The sequence below is a fragment of the Caloenas nicobarica genome, chromosome 3, assembly GCF_036013445.1.
Source record: "Caloenas nicobarica isolate bCalNic1 chromosome 3, bCalNic1.hap1, whole genome shotgun sequence".
NCBI classification, from domain to species: domain Eukaryota; kingdom Metazoa; phylum Chordata; class Aves; order Columbiformes; family Columbidae; genus Caloenas; species Caloenas nicobarica.
In genome coordinates, this window is record NC_088247.1 from 22,361,405 (window position 1) to 22,378,771 (window position 17,367).

General features: G+C 41.9%; 1 protein-coding gene across 2 annotated transcripts; it reads left to right on the forward strand.

The window, feature by feature from the left end:
- The first annotated feature begins 7,964 nt into the window (after positions 1-7,964).
- On the forward strand, positions 7,965-14,652 carry CLN8 (CLN8 transmembrane ER and ERGIC protein). 2 transcript variants are annotated; one of them, XM_065631441.1, is made up of 3 exons: positions 7,965-8,174; positions 9,477-10,138; positions 10,539-14,652. In XM_065631441.1, the coding sequence occupies exons 2-3, from the start codon at positions 9,596-9,598 to the stop codon at positions 10,851-10,853; spliced, it is 858 nt and encodes a 285-aa protein (XP_065487513.1). In that variant the 5' UTR covers positions 7,965-8,174; positions 9,477-9,595; the 3' UTR covers positions 10,854-14,652. The 2 variants fall into 2 exon arrangements, with proteins under 2 accessions (XP_065487513.1, XP_065487514.1); XM_065631442.1 differs by having other exon boundaries at positions 7,965-8,147.
- Positions 14,653-17,367: the final 2,715 nt, after the last annotated feature.

Genomic DNA, 17,367 nt, shown 5'->3' on the forward strand with positions numbered 1-17,367 from the left:
AGTGGGATTTTGATTAAGCTTGCAAGAAATAGGAGAGCATACCTTGGTAGAGAATTATCTGTCACATTTCTCTTTCTTCTCACTGTTGAAATATGTTCTTTCCCTTCTGTGGATATGACTCTTGTGAATGGAAGGCCTTAAGTTTTACCATTCACCTTATACTATCTGATGCACCTACTGTAGTACGCAAGAGTCCAGTGAAATAGCATAAAGGCCAGTTTACATTTTACTGAAAGTGAAAATTCAGGAAGGATGGAATACAAAGAAATGGAAAAAGCCCACGCAGGGCCTGACCATGAATTGGTATAAATCAATTCAGTGGTCATGTGCTGGATGATGCCTTCTGTTTCAGCACACCACAAAGTTGCTATAGTGCAGTAAATAGCAGACTGTCACGAAAACTCGGGGCTCATCTAACACTCTGACAGATTTGTAGCAGACATCAAATGCTTGACTCTTGACCACTGCATATGAAGCTAGCTTTGGAAAGAAAGGCGGTATTAGGAAGGTTTTTCAGCACCAGAAACTTAGTTAAATTATAAACTGCATTAACTATTAAAAGAGACTGGATAACTGCTGTTTACTCAATTTTAAATGAGTTTGTAGAATGTATTTTTAGGAGTACCTCAAGTAAATGGTTAGAATCTTCCTTGTATAAATAAGTCTAAATAGACTACATAAAAAAGGATTTCCATCTTTTGCAAGTCTAGAATAACCTGCCATGAAAGAAGCTCATTCTCAGCTGCTGTTTTAAGCATCTTACATTTCTCCCACTATCCCTAGCAAGACGTTTTGACACACTTTTTTTTTTAAATTTGTTCTCTATTTCTAATAATAATTGTCATCTTATACTGTTGTCATTATTGCGCTGTACTGCAACTTGTGAAATACCTGCATGTCTCCACTTGAGTGAAGCTGAAAACAGGAAAATAGCTGGTCACCTTCCATCCTCTTTACTGTTTCTACACTGCATATTCCGAGAAGTCATTTAAGCTGTTGAGAACCTTGTCGATGTGATAGATGTGCTGTCATTTTACCGAAATCCCCAAAAGTAAGCTTGTTAGATTTCTGGCTGAGGCTACAGAAATGCTCCCAGTTTCTGCCCACCATTGCCAAGCAGCAATTGTAAGGTCCTTGACTTCATCTCAGTTTTCATAGGAACTGTTTGAAGTGTCTGTAAATGCAACTGAAAGATGGTCTGAGATGGTAATCTGTGATCAAACCCTTGGTAGAGACCCACACCTAAGCCAGCCACTGACTGTTCTGTTTCTAACTTGACCAACATCTTTTTGCCTGCTGGTAAAATCCCCAGTTTCTATCCAGGTGAGACTGCCTGGAGCTAAATAAAATTCCCAAATGATAAGCATATATTCCAGAAGACAGACACAGGATTTTCCTTTGATTCCTGAAGAGGCATTGGAGGTACCTGTGTGGGAAAGGAGAAAGAAGGACTAGAGATTCTGGGTAAACCTGAAACACCAGTTAGACTAACCTTTATGACTGCAGCTGTGAAGCAAGAGCCTGACTACTAAGGCAGAATAACTTGTTCCAGTGAACGTTGTTAAGACACATAGATCGGTGAGGGAGGCATAAAAAGGTTCAACTGCAAACCGAAGCTTCTATCATCACAGCACGCTAGTTACCTGAAGCCAACCAGAGGTAACCGAGGAACTTACATCCGCAACTGGATACAGTTGGTATTATTCTTATTTATTATTCCTATGGGGTAAAATAAGTGGTTATAGTGTCACTAGTGATGCTGGGCACTAGGAGGTGAAAATCCTCAGGGAGGAGCATAAAGAGGCATTGACTGGTCAGGGCTCTAACAGAATTAGGGAGAAGAGGGAGAAAAAAAATGTGATGGAATTTATTTAAGCAGTGATTCAAGAGACATGTTTATGGTACATGGAACATAAAGAGAAGCTTACAAAATGGAAAGAGAATAAGAAGGCTTTGGAGTGAGGTGTGAAGTTAAGGAGACAAAGACGAGGTGAAGTAGCAACATCTCATGCGTTGCAGACTAATTTCAGGCTAATGGAAGACAGAAGTTGAGATTTTGAGAAATTTTTGAGAGAGATGGTTGGACCAAGCAGGAGAGGGCTTGAGAGTGTGTTGTATCAAAATAGAAATAAATTAGGATTAGAAGAAAAAAGGGTAGGATATCTTGCCTTGAATGGAGGTAAAAGAATGAGAAGGGAGGAAATATTAAAGGAATAATTGCCCAAAGGCTGGACTTGGTGAGGTCCAATTAAGCAGTGGACAGGGAATGACCAGATGTCACAGGGTCGGCATTGGTATGATAAACATCCTGAACTATGTCTACACCCAACACAGCTTCTTTGATGAGACTGGGATATATGGCACTGCTCAATGGCAGTTGTATATCTCCAGTGTTTTCATTAAATATTCATATAGTAAAGATAAATGGGGGATAATCTTGAGAGGTACTGAACAAAGAAACTCCAGTTCTTCTACATTATTTGAATTATCTCGAGAGATTCAAGCAGGTTACTCATTGCTGCTATTTTTCCCACAACTGGTAGATGGAAGTCTGGATGCTCAGCGTATCTGATTTTTTAAAAATTTTGGGAATATCAAGGGCTTCAAGGCAACTATTATCACTATTTGTTCTGGAGCATAAGGAGCTGATTAACTCATTTAAAACTGACCATAAGTGTACTAAGGAAAGCAAACCAGCCTGAGTAGATGAATATCTTATGCCATGTAAAGACTTCCTGAATCCTTGGCACACATGAAAGCCTTGTAATACAGGTTTTCTGAAAGAAGTTGAGTACGCTTCCTATTAGCTGAGAGGGAAAATGCCCTAAACAAGCATGTTCAAAGTGCTCCTTGGAATACCTGGAGTTTGTGTGTAAGAATACTGCATAAGTACTTGTTGGACGAAAATCAGGAGAACTTTGAGAGTATGTGTAAAACATTAACAAAGCAAGATTACACATTTGGTATTGCTGTGGAGTTCCTTGAGGCAGGCATGTAGTAAATCTCCCACAGAACTGAAGCAAAGCTCCCACAATTAGTAGTAAAGCTCCCATAGATTTGAATGCAGACAGCAGATTAGTGGGGGGTAAAGGAAGAAACTTTGGTTTAAAAAAGGAATTTAAGAAGCATGTCACTGAAAATAAAAGATTACATGACAGGTCAGCACAAGCTGTGTGTATATGCATGGATCTGTGTCTGTAGATGTACAAGCTTTTCTAAAACTTTGAGAAGAGAGAGAGAAAACCTTTTGAGAAGTCAATGGGGTCTTGGCTTTTTAAGTAGTAGACTTTTCATCCTCTATTGGGAAGATTACCAGCTCAGGTTTTATTTATACTCATAGGACTTAGTTCAACATTTAGTACCACTGACCATAGGTTTTTGGTACTCTGGAATTCAAAAATGAATGAAGATAACCTAAGGCAGGAACTTCATTTCCTTCACATGCTACTCAGAGGATAAGAGAAGATCCTGTTTTCCCTCTGTTTATTAATTAGTTCCATTCTCCCAATAAGCCAGTGTTGAGATTTTAAAAGACATCGTAAAAACCAGTATAGGTATGAATAGAAAAGAGACTTTGTCCAGGATTCATTTACACCAATCAATAGCACAGTTGAGTGCTGCCCTAGTGAGGGTGGCCTTTTTTCAAGCATTTGATTCATATTCATGCTACAGGCTTAAATATGATTGTCAGAGGGCACAAACCACGTACAGACTACAACACACATGGGTCACTCTCCGCCACACATGCAATTCCAGCTTTTTGTATCCTCATCAGCCAGGGTTTTGTTGTTCTTCTCAAAGGGTGGTCTCATTTGAACTGTATGTGAAGTGTGATCAATAAAAGGGTCTCATCTGTTACTTAGCTTAGCCACACTGATATTTCTGCACTATTTTTGGTTGGTCAGTACGTAAAATATCCTGGACAACCTTCCTGCAGCAGGGCTTACCTGACCATGATAATTTTTTTTCCCCAGTGTACCTTCAAGGGGTTAAAGACTATTAAAAATAATACATTTTCACTGTATTTCAAGGCCTTACTGCTCACCATGCAGACTAACAGTAGTTACACAGCTGCGTGCACAATACCTGCATACCGAGGACTCCAGAATTTCTGCAGTGAGCTGGGACAATGTTCTTGCCCACAAATGCAGGCTTCTAGCGCATGCAGGCTTTTGCCTTCATCACCTTCAGCTGCTGCAGGACGCCCTACAGCTGGACCCATGGGGAGTTCAGTCATGCTCTCAGTTCCTGTCTGGTATATGCCAAGTGTACAACCAGCCAGAAGAAAGCCTCCTAGTGTGTCTGTATGTTGGGCTCAAAAAGGAACATGAAGGATGCCTTCAACAATTGTGGCAATATGATGGAAGACAGTGCCAGGCTATAAAATTGTCAGAGGCCAACCTCATCAATCACGATTCCTCCCAATCTCCATCCCTTCACTGCTGCCACAGGTAATTTCTGGCCATTTTGCCATTATGCCATGTCTCCTGCAGATGGAAAACTCCCTTCTATTGCCACAGCAAAAGGCAGAATTCAGCCTGGCTTATTCTAGATTTCTCTTCCCCTGCATATCCAAGGCAAATCTTTACAGAATAAACAGTTGTCTGCAATGAGTGGATGAATTTGACAATGGGAGTGAAACTGCTTTCTCAACCCCATCCTAAAACACATTTCCCAACTCACTGCCAGTGGCAATAGAAGCACCAGTTGGCTATATTCTGTATTCCCACCACACATACACACAAGCACTCATATGTGTCCTATAACAGTCATCCTGCAGCCTCTGCACAAACCGCAGGCTCCCCTCTCACTGAAGTTCTCACAGGTTGGCCTCGCGTCCTCTATACGCATCTCCTAAGCCTCTGCCTTCAAGGTGCTCTCCCACCACTAAGAGGGTATGAGTCTGCCTCGGAAAGCACAGGGAGCAGGAGAAGGACATGGGATCATGGCACTCTGATTCAGGGAATGAAGAAAAAAAAGTGATAAAACTGAAGACATCCTTAACTATCATCAGCTATCTGTATGTTAGTAAATACAACAGAGGAGCTACTGATTCATTACTGCATGCAATATTTAATTATTAGTGTGCTACCTGGAAGAAGTTTGGCTTGAGCCACCTAGTAGTTTTCTAGATGGTTCCTGGGTATTGGCCATTGGTTCCATTTGAAGCAGGAGTCTGGTCAAAATGAACTTCTGAAGCCCAAATTTCTATGGATGTGTTGGGAAATAGTGTGTGCCAAAATCATATTCAATGGGCAGCTGGGATGTAGCCACCCCATTTCTAAGTAAAAGGCAGCCCACGCATGGGGGGCTGCACAGATGTAGCCATGGAGGCAACGAAACACAGATATTGTTGTAAAGTGCAAAAAATCATTTTCAGTTCTTGACTGCAGGCAAGCCTACTGAACCAGTATGAAGAGGCTCTTAACTACAAGGGGCAGATCATCCGGACTGCAGGCAGGGCTCCCTGCCTGGAGGTGCTCTTTGTTCTTCTATCTGTGACATTTTGAAGATGCTGAGAAAGTCTTCCAAAATCAAGACAGGGCAGAGAGTCAGGAAATTTAGCTTTGGACAGGGCATGCTGTAGCATCCAGCCAGAACGCCCATAAAAAGGGGAACTGAATATGACATGATATGGAAGATGAGCCTCACTGCAGGAAGAACTATTTTGAAATACCTGAAGTGATCATAATTACCATAATGAGGCACCTATTAAAAAGTTGTCACAAGTGTGGTTGTAGTATCAGTACATTCAGAAAGTAACGCAAAACTATTACATCATGGCTAAGCCTGGTAGTAATTAAAAAATTAGATTTCGCTTGAGAAGGCAAGAAAGGCAGCAAAGAGAAGGAAAATCCCCAAGAAAGACAAGAGCTTTCCTGTGATCTTGTTTTCTACAGCACGATTGCAGTTCCTTATATGTAAGTAAAAAAACTTTCTGCCTCGAAGTACTACAATTTAAAGATATTCTTTAAAGATGGCTACAGGAAAAATAAAATCAGATGGAGCTAAAACACAGGCCCTTGGTGCATAAGCCTCATCATGTTACCTGGGAAAGCAATTTCTTCCAACAATAGCTCACCCAGATTTTGCTTGTTCATCTTTCTCATCCTTTTAATGTTACCCAGGGGAGGCCTGGCATCTGTTAGGGAACAGAGGTTATTAAATTAATATCCACCACTAGCTAGGAAGCACTTCGCAAGTGACAACTCCTCCTAAAGTTCTACTTAGCATCTCTCAGGCCCTGTAGCACTTTTTCCCCTTCAGAGTCAGTAAATGGCTCTGACCATACCCCAAAGCTTTGCAAACAATTTACCCTTGCTTTTGTGCAAGGATGAATCCTTCTGTCTACAAGACCAACTTGCTGGCCTGTGTCATTAGGACCTCTATCACTTGATCATCAGTGTGCTCTTTGCTTGAAACAACTATTTCAGCTGAAATTTCTTGCCCTGCGTTTACTGCCGAGCTGGGCCTCCCAGGCAGAGGTTACTGGTGGTGAGGTGGCAGGTGTGCTCAGGTGTGACTCACCTCGGTGGCACACAGGTGGTGTCTGGGTGTGTGGGCACGGCTGCAGCCAAACCCTGGTGTCCCTTGGGGCTGTCTGCAGCGGAGCTGGGAGGGAAGGTGTAGTGCCTCACACCCAGCACGTTAAATGGAGATACAAGCAGTAGATTTTGTTTGCAGGCGTTTCCCATAAACAGCCAAGCCTGGCTGCGCATATCTAAACTCCTGAGGTGTCACATGAACAGACGGTACTTTTCACAGAGCTTGGGGAGAGTCCGTGGGGGTCGGGGTTGTCACATTAGCAATTAAAAGCAAACGCACAAAACCCCTCCTGCCCAGTTATCCTGCTACTGTGGCAGGACCCAGTTTTCCCCAGGGAATGGCGGCACACCCCTGTCCCCGGCTGAGAGCCGAGCGGCCGTCACACCTCAGGGCACATTTCCCAGCTCAGGTCTCTCACCACGAGGAGACCCAGCTTAGGATTTTGGCTGTTCTGGGCCAATCCTTTGTGTAACCGATGTTGTGGCTAGATTTTTTTTTTTTTTTTTGGTCACTTTTTGGTGGAATTACCTGGTCTGCTATGGGACTGAGCTTGCAGTCGCTGCCAGCCGCTGCCAAGCTAAACCCCGGGCACGGGGCAGGAGCTCAGCTCCCTTTGGTTTCAGTGGACCAGCCCAGCGATGCTCCGAGACCCAGCCAGGCTGAGTCACTGGGATGACAAGATCAATTTTCACAAGTATGGCAAGAATCATGTAGCAGACCTCTGTGACATCAATTTAATAATTTGCTGGCTTTAATGAATCACAGAATCACAGAATGTTGGGGATTGGAAGGGACCTCGAAAGATCATCCAGTCCAATCCCCCTGTCGGAGCAGGAACACCCAGATGAGGTTACACAGGAAGGCGTCCAGGCGGGTTTTGAATGTCTCCAGAGAAGGGGAATCCACAACCTCCCTGGGCAGCCTGTTCCAGTGTTCCGTCACCCTCACTGAGAAGAAGTTTCTTCTCAAATTTAAGTGGAACCTCTTGTGCTCCAGCTTGAACCCATTACCCCTTGTCTTACTGTTGGTTGTCACCGAGAAGAGCCTGGCTCCATCCTCGTGACACCCACCCTTTATATATTTATAAACATTGATGAGGTCACCCCTCAGTCTCCTCTTCTCCAAGCTAATGAAATTGCATAATTATAGGTATAGGTACCGGCTATGGCATCACTGCTGCTAATTTTTTTTTTAATTGTTGAACAGGCATCTGTTAAATGTTATGAACTTTTCAGAGGTGGTGATGAGCCTCCTGCTACGCGAGGAAAACCACCTTGTAAACAAGGCTCCCCCCCCCGGAGGGGACCAGGCTTTCTGTCTGAGGCCCTGCCGCCTCCCCCCCGCCCCAGTGGTATGGGCGCGCCCCGCCTCCCCCTGAGGCGCGCGGTGGTTCGTGCGGGCCGGCCGCGGCGGAGCCTGGCGCATGCGCAGTGGGCCGCATGGCGGCTGCCCAGCTGAGGGCGGTTGTTGTGGGAACCGCGGTGGGTCGGACCGGACCGGGCGCTCCCGGGAGGCCGGGGAGGGCGGCTGGCCGCCCGGGGCAGTCCCGGAGCCGGGAAGGGCCGGGCCGCCATCGCTGAGGAGCGGCGGGTGCGAGCGAGGTCTGTGCGCCGGGGCCGGCACCGCAGGTCTGCGTGAGGGAGTCGCGGCGGCGGGGCCGGGGCGGGCGGGGCCGGGGCGGTGCTGCCGCCGGTGCAGCCGCCGGTGCTCGAGTGCGGGCGGAGGAGCCGCCGCGGCCCCGCCGGAGCCGAGCCTTGCCGCGGTGGGTTGCGCTGTTCAGGGCCTGTTCGTGCCGGTGGATTAATGTGTTTCACCCCGTTTTTCTCCCGGGAGGTGGCGGAGGGGAAGCTGCTGGGCCTCCGCCTTCGAGTCCGTGTCGGTCGGTGTGGAGCCGTGGGACGGGCGTAGGAGCCTGGGGCCGGGACTGACCGTCCGTCCGCCGCTCGGAGTGGGGCATCTGCGAGCGAAACCCATCGTGAGCAGGTCCGGCAGGGTCCGCGCTGTCGCGGTCATGGTGGAGCAAGGCGGGAGCGTCTCACCAGGGGCTCTGTACTCGTTCTGGCTTTTTCATTGAGCTCCCACCGAACTCCCAAACGCATCGTGGTTCTGAGCATTTACAGGCTGCAGAGAGTCTAGCAGTCATGCTGATATCACCTCAAAAGTTCATAAAAATCAGCCGGCGTTCAAATATGTCAGTATTATCCGGCTTTTCTATCTCTACAGTTCTCTGGCTTTGAACTGTAGTGTGTTTGAGAAGTTTCAGCTAACTTGAGGCACTTACTGCTGAGCTGTTCAGTTAATTATGCTAATGTTAATAATGTATATTAATGTTGCTTGTCTGCATTCCATATTCTTCATGCATTTTTGGAATATGTTTTCTTTTGGAGGTTTAATGTTCAGAAACTGATGGCAAAGTCTTGTTTTGAGATATGATCTTAAAAACCCTTTTCTGTGTAAGTGGTCCTGCTTACTGGATTAAGTTTTAGTAGTTTCATGTCCCGGCTCTGTATTTGAGATCCTGAATTGCACTTAAAGCTGTAGGAAGTGGTGGAAAAATCAGTGAGGGAAAAGCAGGGGAGCAGGAGAATAATGGAGTAGAATAACAGCACACTACTGTTGAAATACAAACTTTGTAAGTAAGAAAACAGGATTCGCTTGTATTTTCTCTTCCTCTTTCTTTCCCTCCTACTTTGCCCTCTTCAGCTTTTGTTTCAGTACATTACTGTGTATTAGTACAGATTTTGCAGGCCAGTTGTTAATCTTAAAAACGTTGCTTAAGGTTTTTTGTCTGTTTACTTGTCTTCAGGGTGACTGTACCTAATGGCAACAGGACCAAAGTTGTGAGTGCCATGGAAGTGAGTTCTCTGTGGTTTAGAAGCTATGTATGTGGATGACTTAAAATTCACTTATTTTTTTTCTCCTTGTTCCAGGTGGAAGAGTTCATGGTTTCTGATTTGCATAATAGCAGAGGCTGAACAGGCATAAAGGAGACTAGTGTGGGTGAGAAGTGTCAAGCCCCTTGCAAGGCTTTGCTCTGTAAAAAGAAGAAATGAATCCTACAAATGATGATCCAATGTTTGGGACCATTTTTGACTGGGACTACCTCTTATGGGAAGTTCGTTTGACGTTTTTAGCTGCTGGCTTTTTAATCTACTTGGGAGTATTTCTTTTGTCTCACTGGTTGTCTTCATGGATAAGTACCACTTATCGTGCCTTGTATGCAAAGGAGAAGGTGTTTTGGAACATGGCAGTCACACGTGGTGTGTTTGGACTTCAGAGTTGTGTTTCTGGGTTATGGGCTTTGCTCATAGATCCTGTTTTCCATGCTGACAAAGTGTATTCACAGCAAAAGTGGAGTTGGTTTAATTGTTTAATAGCCGCTGGATTTTTCTTGCTTGAAAATGTAGCTGTTCACGTGTCCAACGTTATTTTTAGAACATTTGATGTGTTCTTGGTAGTTCATCACTTGCTTGCTTTTGGTGGCTTGGCTGGTCTGGTAATTAATGTGAAATCTGGACATTATCTGCCTTTGATGGGAATGTTGCTGGAGATGAGTACTCCCTCAACGTGCATTTCCTGGATGCTTCTAAAGGTAAGCATGTGATCATTTTCAAATTATGTTTGTAACAGTTTTCATGCATCTCACTTGTCCATAGGTAATCTGTGTGGTTTGTCTAGATAGCTTTTCAGCAGAACTGTGTTCGTCTGATATCCATGTTACTATACCTGCTTTTGTTGTGATGACATTTCTATAGTACTTCATATAGTTTTCCGTGGGATGCTGTGTGCATGTGGATAGTGAGATGGTATAGATTCATTCTGAGTTTGGGATGCTGTATGCATGTGGAATATCATAGCTCTACATGGAAAAAATGCCTGAGAGTGCGTGTATGTGAAAGCTGGATATTTGCATTAGTTCTACAGATTCCTCTGTTCCTTATCTTGAAGTAACAATCTCACTTCTGCATACTTTCTATTCTTGTTTTTTCTAGGCTGGCTGTGCTAATACCTTTTTCTGGAAGGCAAACCAGTGGGTGATGATCCACCTGTTTCACTGCCGCATGATTCTTACTTACCACATGTGGTGGGTGTGTATTTTCAATTGGAATTCTGTGATAGAAAATCTGGGACTTCTTCATTTTATTGTTTTATTCTCTGGTTTATTTGCTGTTACACTAATACTTAACCCATACTGGACATATAAAAAAACTCAGCAACTCCTCAGCCCAACTGACTGGAACTTTGAAAGTAAAGCAACGGAAAATGGAAATTTTAACAGTGAAACACATCAAAAGAAGAGGATATAACACTGAAACAGCTTCTTCCTAGTAGGGCAGTGGAAGAATACAATGCAAAGTAACTCTTTGCCCATGAACTGGAAGCTTTTGCAAGGAGCTCATTAACACAGTGATTCCTTGCTGGTAGTATTCTGTATGCATCAGAAGTATTTAAAAGCGTTGTTTATGTTTCATGTGTGCATACACTTAAGATTTTCAACCTCTTAGTTATGAATTACACCAACAATTTTGTCAGGTTGGACAGTATTTGATGATCTAGGAGTGACATGCTCCCTAATGGTATCCTTTATCCTAATGCTTCAAAGTGGCTTTATGGTTAACTTGTCTATTAAGCTCAGCTTGAATCAAGTTTAGCTTAGATCCTCTTTCACATATGTTGGAGACACTGATACTAGAAATTATGTAAGTTGCTTATTAAGATAAATTATGACCCAAGTTAGGTATGCATGGGTACCTAGTTCCTGTGTGCCATTAAATCATTCCAAGTGGCTGAACTGGTCAGTGGCAGAATGCAGTCATGGCTGGGGTTGGGATGGTGTTTTTCTGGGTTTATTTTCTTTTTTTTTTTTTCTTCTAAGTGCACTTGAGGAACATAATTGTTTCAGTCTTCACTGTCAAAGTGAGCTGTAGTTTCCAGGTTACCCTCAGTATGGGGAGTTCATATCCACCACAAACATGCATGTGGAGATGCAAGCCTTCGCTATACTGGTGATCCAGCTAGGTAGGTAATCATAGTGCTCGCTTCTGGACTTGAAATTAGTGAAATATAAGAGGCAACGATACAATGTTTCACTGTTTTTCATTCTTGAAAAGTTTGCTAGTTCCCGTCATTTTTGGAAATTCTCTGAGTTATAGAGGGGTTTAGAATCTGAGGTGACTCCTCTGGAGGAAAGCCCAAATCACCTCCTTTAGTTCAGTTGTTCTAGTATTTTTATTTTACTTTGAAGAACATACAAAGTGATGCCAACAATCCTTTGCACTTTATCTGCCACATCACTAAATATTACCTTGACCTAAGGAATAGGGTAGTTTTTTAGATAGGGGCATGGCAAATTGTGGTGGATGTTCTCCCACTAAGGGTATTGGTCTGACTGTTCCTGGGTGAAATTTTGGGCAGCAGATGACAGTGTAAAGATCATGCTAGAAGAGAGTGACGCCTAGTGGCAGGAGAATAACAAAGGTAATTAGTTTTGACATGCTGAACTAGTGAGATAAAAAGCCTGACATTTGAAACTTTGTCATATATTGTGATGTGACTGCTACACAGTTTTATTTTCCAAAGTAATAAGACCGGGCAAGCCCAAGATGTGAAGAATTTCAGGTGAAGGCATGTGTTTAAAGCTTTGTGTACTGATCTATGATGGAGCATATTGTTTTAAATGTGGAAGGGAAGCACTGTTTGGTGTAAGCAACCCCATGTTGTTAAAATCAAAGACATTCCCACCAAAAATTATTCCAAGTGAAGGGAGGAAGCTAGTGGTCAGGTTGCTATGTTCCCCAGTTCACTTTGTGTGAGCACAGAGTTGAAGAGCTGCCCTGTGAGGGAGAGGAAACTTCTTACTGTTAGGTCACAAAGGCATACTCAGATCTTGTTGATAATGATGAAGTGGTGAATATCTGAAATTACCCATTCAAAACTAGGCTGAGAGGGCCATAATAATTTAACACAGCAATGCTGTGTTATCCTGCTGATATTCAATCGAGAAAATATACATTCTATGCTACCTTCTTATTTCTAAGCAGGCCAGAATGAGGTTGCAGTGTTTTGGTGGTGTTACCTGTCTGGATGCCATCCTATAGAAAAAAGGATTCTCTAAAGGTTGAAATTACATACCTCTCTTGAGGGGTTGTGTGGGGGAGAGTAATGTTGAAAGTACTTCAGAAGAAAGCAGGGAGATGAATTCCTCAGAAACAGAACCCAGAAATGTGATCCAAATGCCCTTCTTATAGAATGCAAATCTCACTTACAGGAGTTCCAGGAGGGAAGGGAGAGGATAAGTTACCAGATGCCATAATGATGGTGTGCTCTATGCAGCTTAAAACTTAAAGGTTTGGATTTGATAAAACAAGGTAATAACTATAAAAATCTCTGCTGCAGAATTCTGAAGAATCATAGCATAAAATGGAAGCATCAGAAGGGCAATAAGTTTGAGCCAAGTGTGTAATTTTTATAGTGGCTGTCTAAAATAGGTGAAGTTTCTATGTGCTAAAATAAAACAATGTGGAGGATTTGGCTCAGTAGTGAATTTGGGGCTGAAAAAATAGTTGAGATGTGGTCCAAGCAGATGGATAGTTATGTCAGTGGTACCAGACTTCTAAAGTTTAATATTTTGTGTTATTGTGTTATTAAGTGCATTTTAAATCTCTCATTAAAAGGAACTTTTATCATAATAAGGCAATATTTTTAGTATGCATCTCAGTGTGAGATTTTTGACACAAAGACTGTTACGGCATGCCTCAAACCTTTTGCACATCTTACTTTATAATTACAAATACCTAAGAGTGTCCGTTAACCTGAACACTGCTAGACCTGCTGGAACAAAAGCTATGCAATAAAGCAAATAAGAACACTCATTTTATTTCTGTTTCGGTTTGAGGGGCGAGGGGATTTTACAGTTCAGCTAGAAATATATCAGGACATGAAGAAGAAAAGTTGTCTGTATTTTTATGTTGATAGCCTAGAGTTGGAGTTACCAGTTATGTTACACAGAGCCTTTTTTTTTTTTTTTTAATACTCCAGTGTTTTCTTTACTGCCTTTTGGCAGCTCCCTTCAAGAGGATTTTCTGGTTTATGATTGTGGATGACTGTCTCGTTCCTCTGAAACAAGACTGAAAAGTTCTCTAAATGAGAGTTTTGGTGTCTAATTACTCTTATAACTAAGTGCTGCTTTTCAACCCAAAGGTACACTTGCCATAGTTTATTTATAAATTTTGTTAATGTGAAACTAATCCCAGTCCTGTTGGGCCTCATCTGCAATCTGATGTTTAAAAATTCAGAGTTTCAGGAGTGGCTGGATCAGGTCACACCGTGTGCTGCTGCTGCCTGATTTTGAAAACTATTGCGTAATATGTTTTAGAGTGAATTGCTCATTTGCCTTAAGTGACTATTGGAGACTTCATCCTGCTTTCTTGTTGGACAGGCTTATTCAAGGAGTGCTGTTTGTGTCACCTTTCTGGCTGAATATTTTTTTTTTTTTAATTTAAAAAACAACCAACCAAAAAAAACCAACAACAAAAAAGAAACAAACTATGGTGGCAGTGTGGTGTTGTGGGGTTTTTTCGTTGTTCGTTTTGGGTTTTGTTTGTTGTTTTTTTTTGTTTGTTTGGTTTGTTTGTTTTAAATAAAAATGTCTGATCTAAGACACCCTGGCCAGGCATCTGGTTCTTAGTGTCTTCATACAGCATTCCTAAATCACAGTTTGTGTTTGCCTCTATTTGTATCCTGTCATATGTTTTTTCTAAAACCTGTTTTCACTTCCCTTCTCACCCACCTATTTTTCTATCAGATTTACTCTTACTCGCAGTACTGGTCATGATCCTGCAGTATTCACATTACCACAGTGATGTCTTTGTCTAATAGTTTTCAGCATGTACCGTTGGGCCCTTCTGCTAAATACTCGTGTCCAATTCTTTCAGGTTTTTTACTTTTTCCTGATAACACTGATTAAATATTGATGCCATGTGCAGTTACAAGACACCTTTCTTAACCTCAGGGAGACTCCCACTTGAAGTGAATTTAGAAGTGTTAAGCAAATTCAAGTCTGTTCTTGTACAATATAATGTTTTTTGAATGGTAGAACATATTTAGACTGTCTGCATAAATAAAAGTATTTTATTGAATAATTGTCTACCATGAGTTTTATTTACTGATGAAATTAATGACTATTATTTTTTACTTGCTATTTGTAGCTTGAACAGTTTTTGCAGTGTATGCACTAAAAAGATGACTTGTTTATTTTTAAATATTCTGTTAAACTTGGCAAATGTACTGTCATATCCAAGGAAGTAACTATGAAACCTTGTAAACTAATGCGCTTTCACCAACATTTAAAAAATTATTAATGTAAGCATGTTTAGTTAATGACTAAAACACTAGAAGCTATGCTATATTTAAGTATGTATTAAAAATGGTTAGAAAGCATCACTTGGAAATGACCCTTCTAGCTTGTGTATTTGAAGTGTGTGGTCTGTTTTTGCATTAGGCTCTAACTGCGAAGACACTTCGGTACCACATAACACTTCATAGCTTAGCATGAGCCACCTTAAATTAAAAACAAACTAAAAAACCAAAGAAAGAAAACCCCAGACTAACAAACAAAAACCAACAACAAAAAACCCCACAACAACAACAACAACTTGCCTCATTGCTAAATAACAAAATACAATTCCAAGCATTAAATGCATATCTTGCATGGTGCTTTGCAGGAATGAATTCCTGATGCTTTTTAGCATTAGTGAGTTAAAAGAAAATAGCATCATTACTGGCATTGTAACCATTCTTGTAAGAATTCACTGTGTAAGCAACTGACTGGTGTTAATTTTGCTAGCTGCCTCTGCGGTGAAGTCCCCCAAGATTAATTGAAGCACAAGTGAGACATTCATGCGTAAAGCTCCACTAACTGTGGAATGTGCGTGGGTACAGGTTGGGATGAGAAGAACAATGCGTAATAGTATTTGTATGAATAAAGTCCTTTTTTTTTTTTTGTAAATCTGTAAAGGGGATTTAAATGTTATTAATGTTTTGCTATTCAGATATTTTCCATTAATAGGTAAATACATTTTACTTAGAAGTTCTTACCATATTCCCAGGAAGGTATTAGAGCACACTTAGGCTGACAGTCTTATTCAGCAACTACAGTCTTTTGATCTTGTGTCATGGCACTGGTATTTAAGTTGATAATTTGGAACAAAAAATAAGTGATGGTCATTAATTAAGTAAATTATGCCAGTTGCTCTAGTTGTCAGCCCCTGGGTGGGTTTTCAGTGTTGGAAGAGACATTGCGTGCTCTGGATCTGATTGACTAATTAGTGTGTTCTGTTAGTGGTAGGGCCACAGAGCAGAAACAAGTGTTCCTGTGCCTTCATCTTTTCTGTAAGTAAAGCAGTGCTGGGTGAGGTGGGATGACAAAGGTAATGATGCAGCAAATGTGCAAGGCCATAACAGTGTTTGGGGTGGCAGACAGGAAAGGAGTGGGGACAGCTTACGTGTCCCCAAAGAGGAAAGCCAGGAGAAGACTGTGTCCCTGCTTGCTGCTGTCTCTGTGCCTGTATGTTCAATGAGTCAGCTGGGATCACTTCTGAGTTTTTAAGGATATGACCCAAACAGCGAGAGTGGCAATTTAATACTAGTTTTATCAGATAAAGGATGTATTGCTTCTGGTCTGAAATATTTATTTCCTCTTATGATTCTGTTTTTAGCTGCTCCTGCTCCTTTGAATGCTTAGTTCACATGAGAGCACTGTATAGGCCGACACTGTTTGCACCAGTATGTTCTCTGACATTTACTGAGAAGACTTGTGAGGATGCGCCTTGTTTTAGTACTGATAATTGATTGTGGCAGCTCCAGGTGCTTGCTTGGCCTGACTTTTAACTGCTATACAGGTCTGCAACTTCCCTCTCCCGCTCTGCTACTTCTGCAGCCAACAGCACTTTACCATGTGAACACTGCATTTTGTCACCAAAGCTGTGCTCACTCAAGTTTAAGCATGGTGCTTGCACCAACTGGGGGAAAAAAATATACCTTAGAAAGCATTAATTTTGTAGAAGGTAGAGGGTTGACTTTCCTACATTTCTGGACTGTGCAGTTCTGCTGTCAGGATATTTTAAGACTAAATCAAGGTGATAACTGATACCTTGAAAAACAAAGCCATGCAGGCAAACTACAAAAGTACAGAGAAGTAGTTTGCATAGAGTAAACGTGGAACATCTAATGAGCTTGATCATCTTGTCTTGTGAGTCATATTTACAGGAAGAAAGTGTATCCTGGAAAGCAGCAGTAGCCTTGCCTAGGAATCGCAAGAAATAAATATGAAAAAAACTAGGAGGCTTTGGGATGAGGTAGCTGAGACTGGTTGTTACATTGTACAGTGCTGACCAAGTTGCAGTTGGACATCCAATAGGTAGATTGTCCAGTGCTTTAACTCTTTTTTTTCTCAGCAACATATTAAGTATCACTGTGGCAAATTTCAACATGCAAAAACTGCAATTCCTTTTGCACCAACTTAATAGTAATTGATTCTTGTGTTATTATTGTCTTTTTATCTTGCATAATTATTTTTTTACCTCTGGAGGCTCTTTTGCATTTTCACGAGTACAAATCAATCTGCACTTCTATTTTCTTAGCCATCTTAATACTTTTTATTCGCCACTTTTCCCACTTGAATTTATTTTTCTTAAATGTTGGTGGCTTAGAGTCATACATGGTATTTCATGTAAAGTCTTTTCAGTACCTTGTATTACACTAGTACTTCCTTCCTGCCACTGGAAAATAGCTCTGCTTCACTGAAGGTTGCATTTGTCTTTC

Coding starts and splice junctions, on each gene's coding strand:
- CLN8 (XM_065631441.1), top strand. CDS start 9,596: ATGAATCCTACAAATGATGATCCAATGTTTGGGACCATTTTTGACTGG. Junction 10,139..10,538: donor TTTCCTGGATGCTTCTAAAG/GTAAGCATGTGA, acceptor TGTTTTTTCTAG/GCTGGCTGTGCTAATACCTT.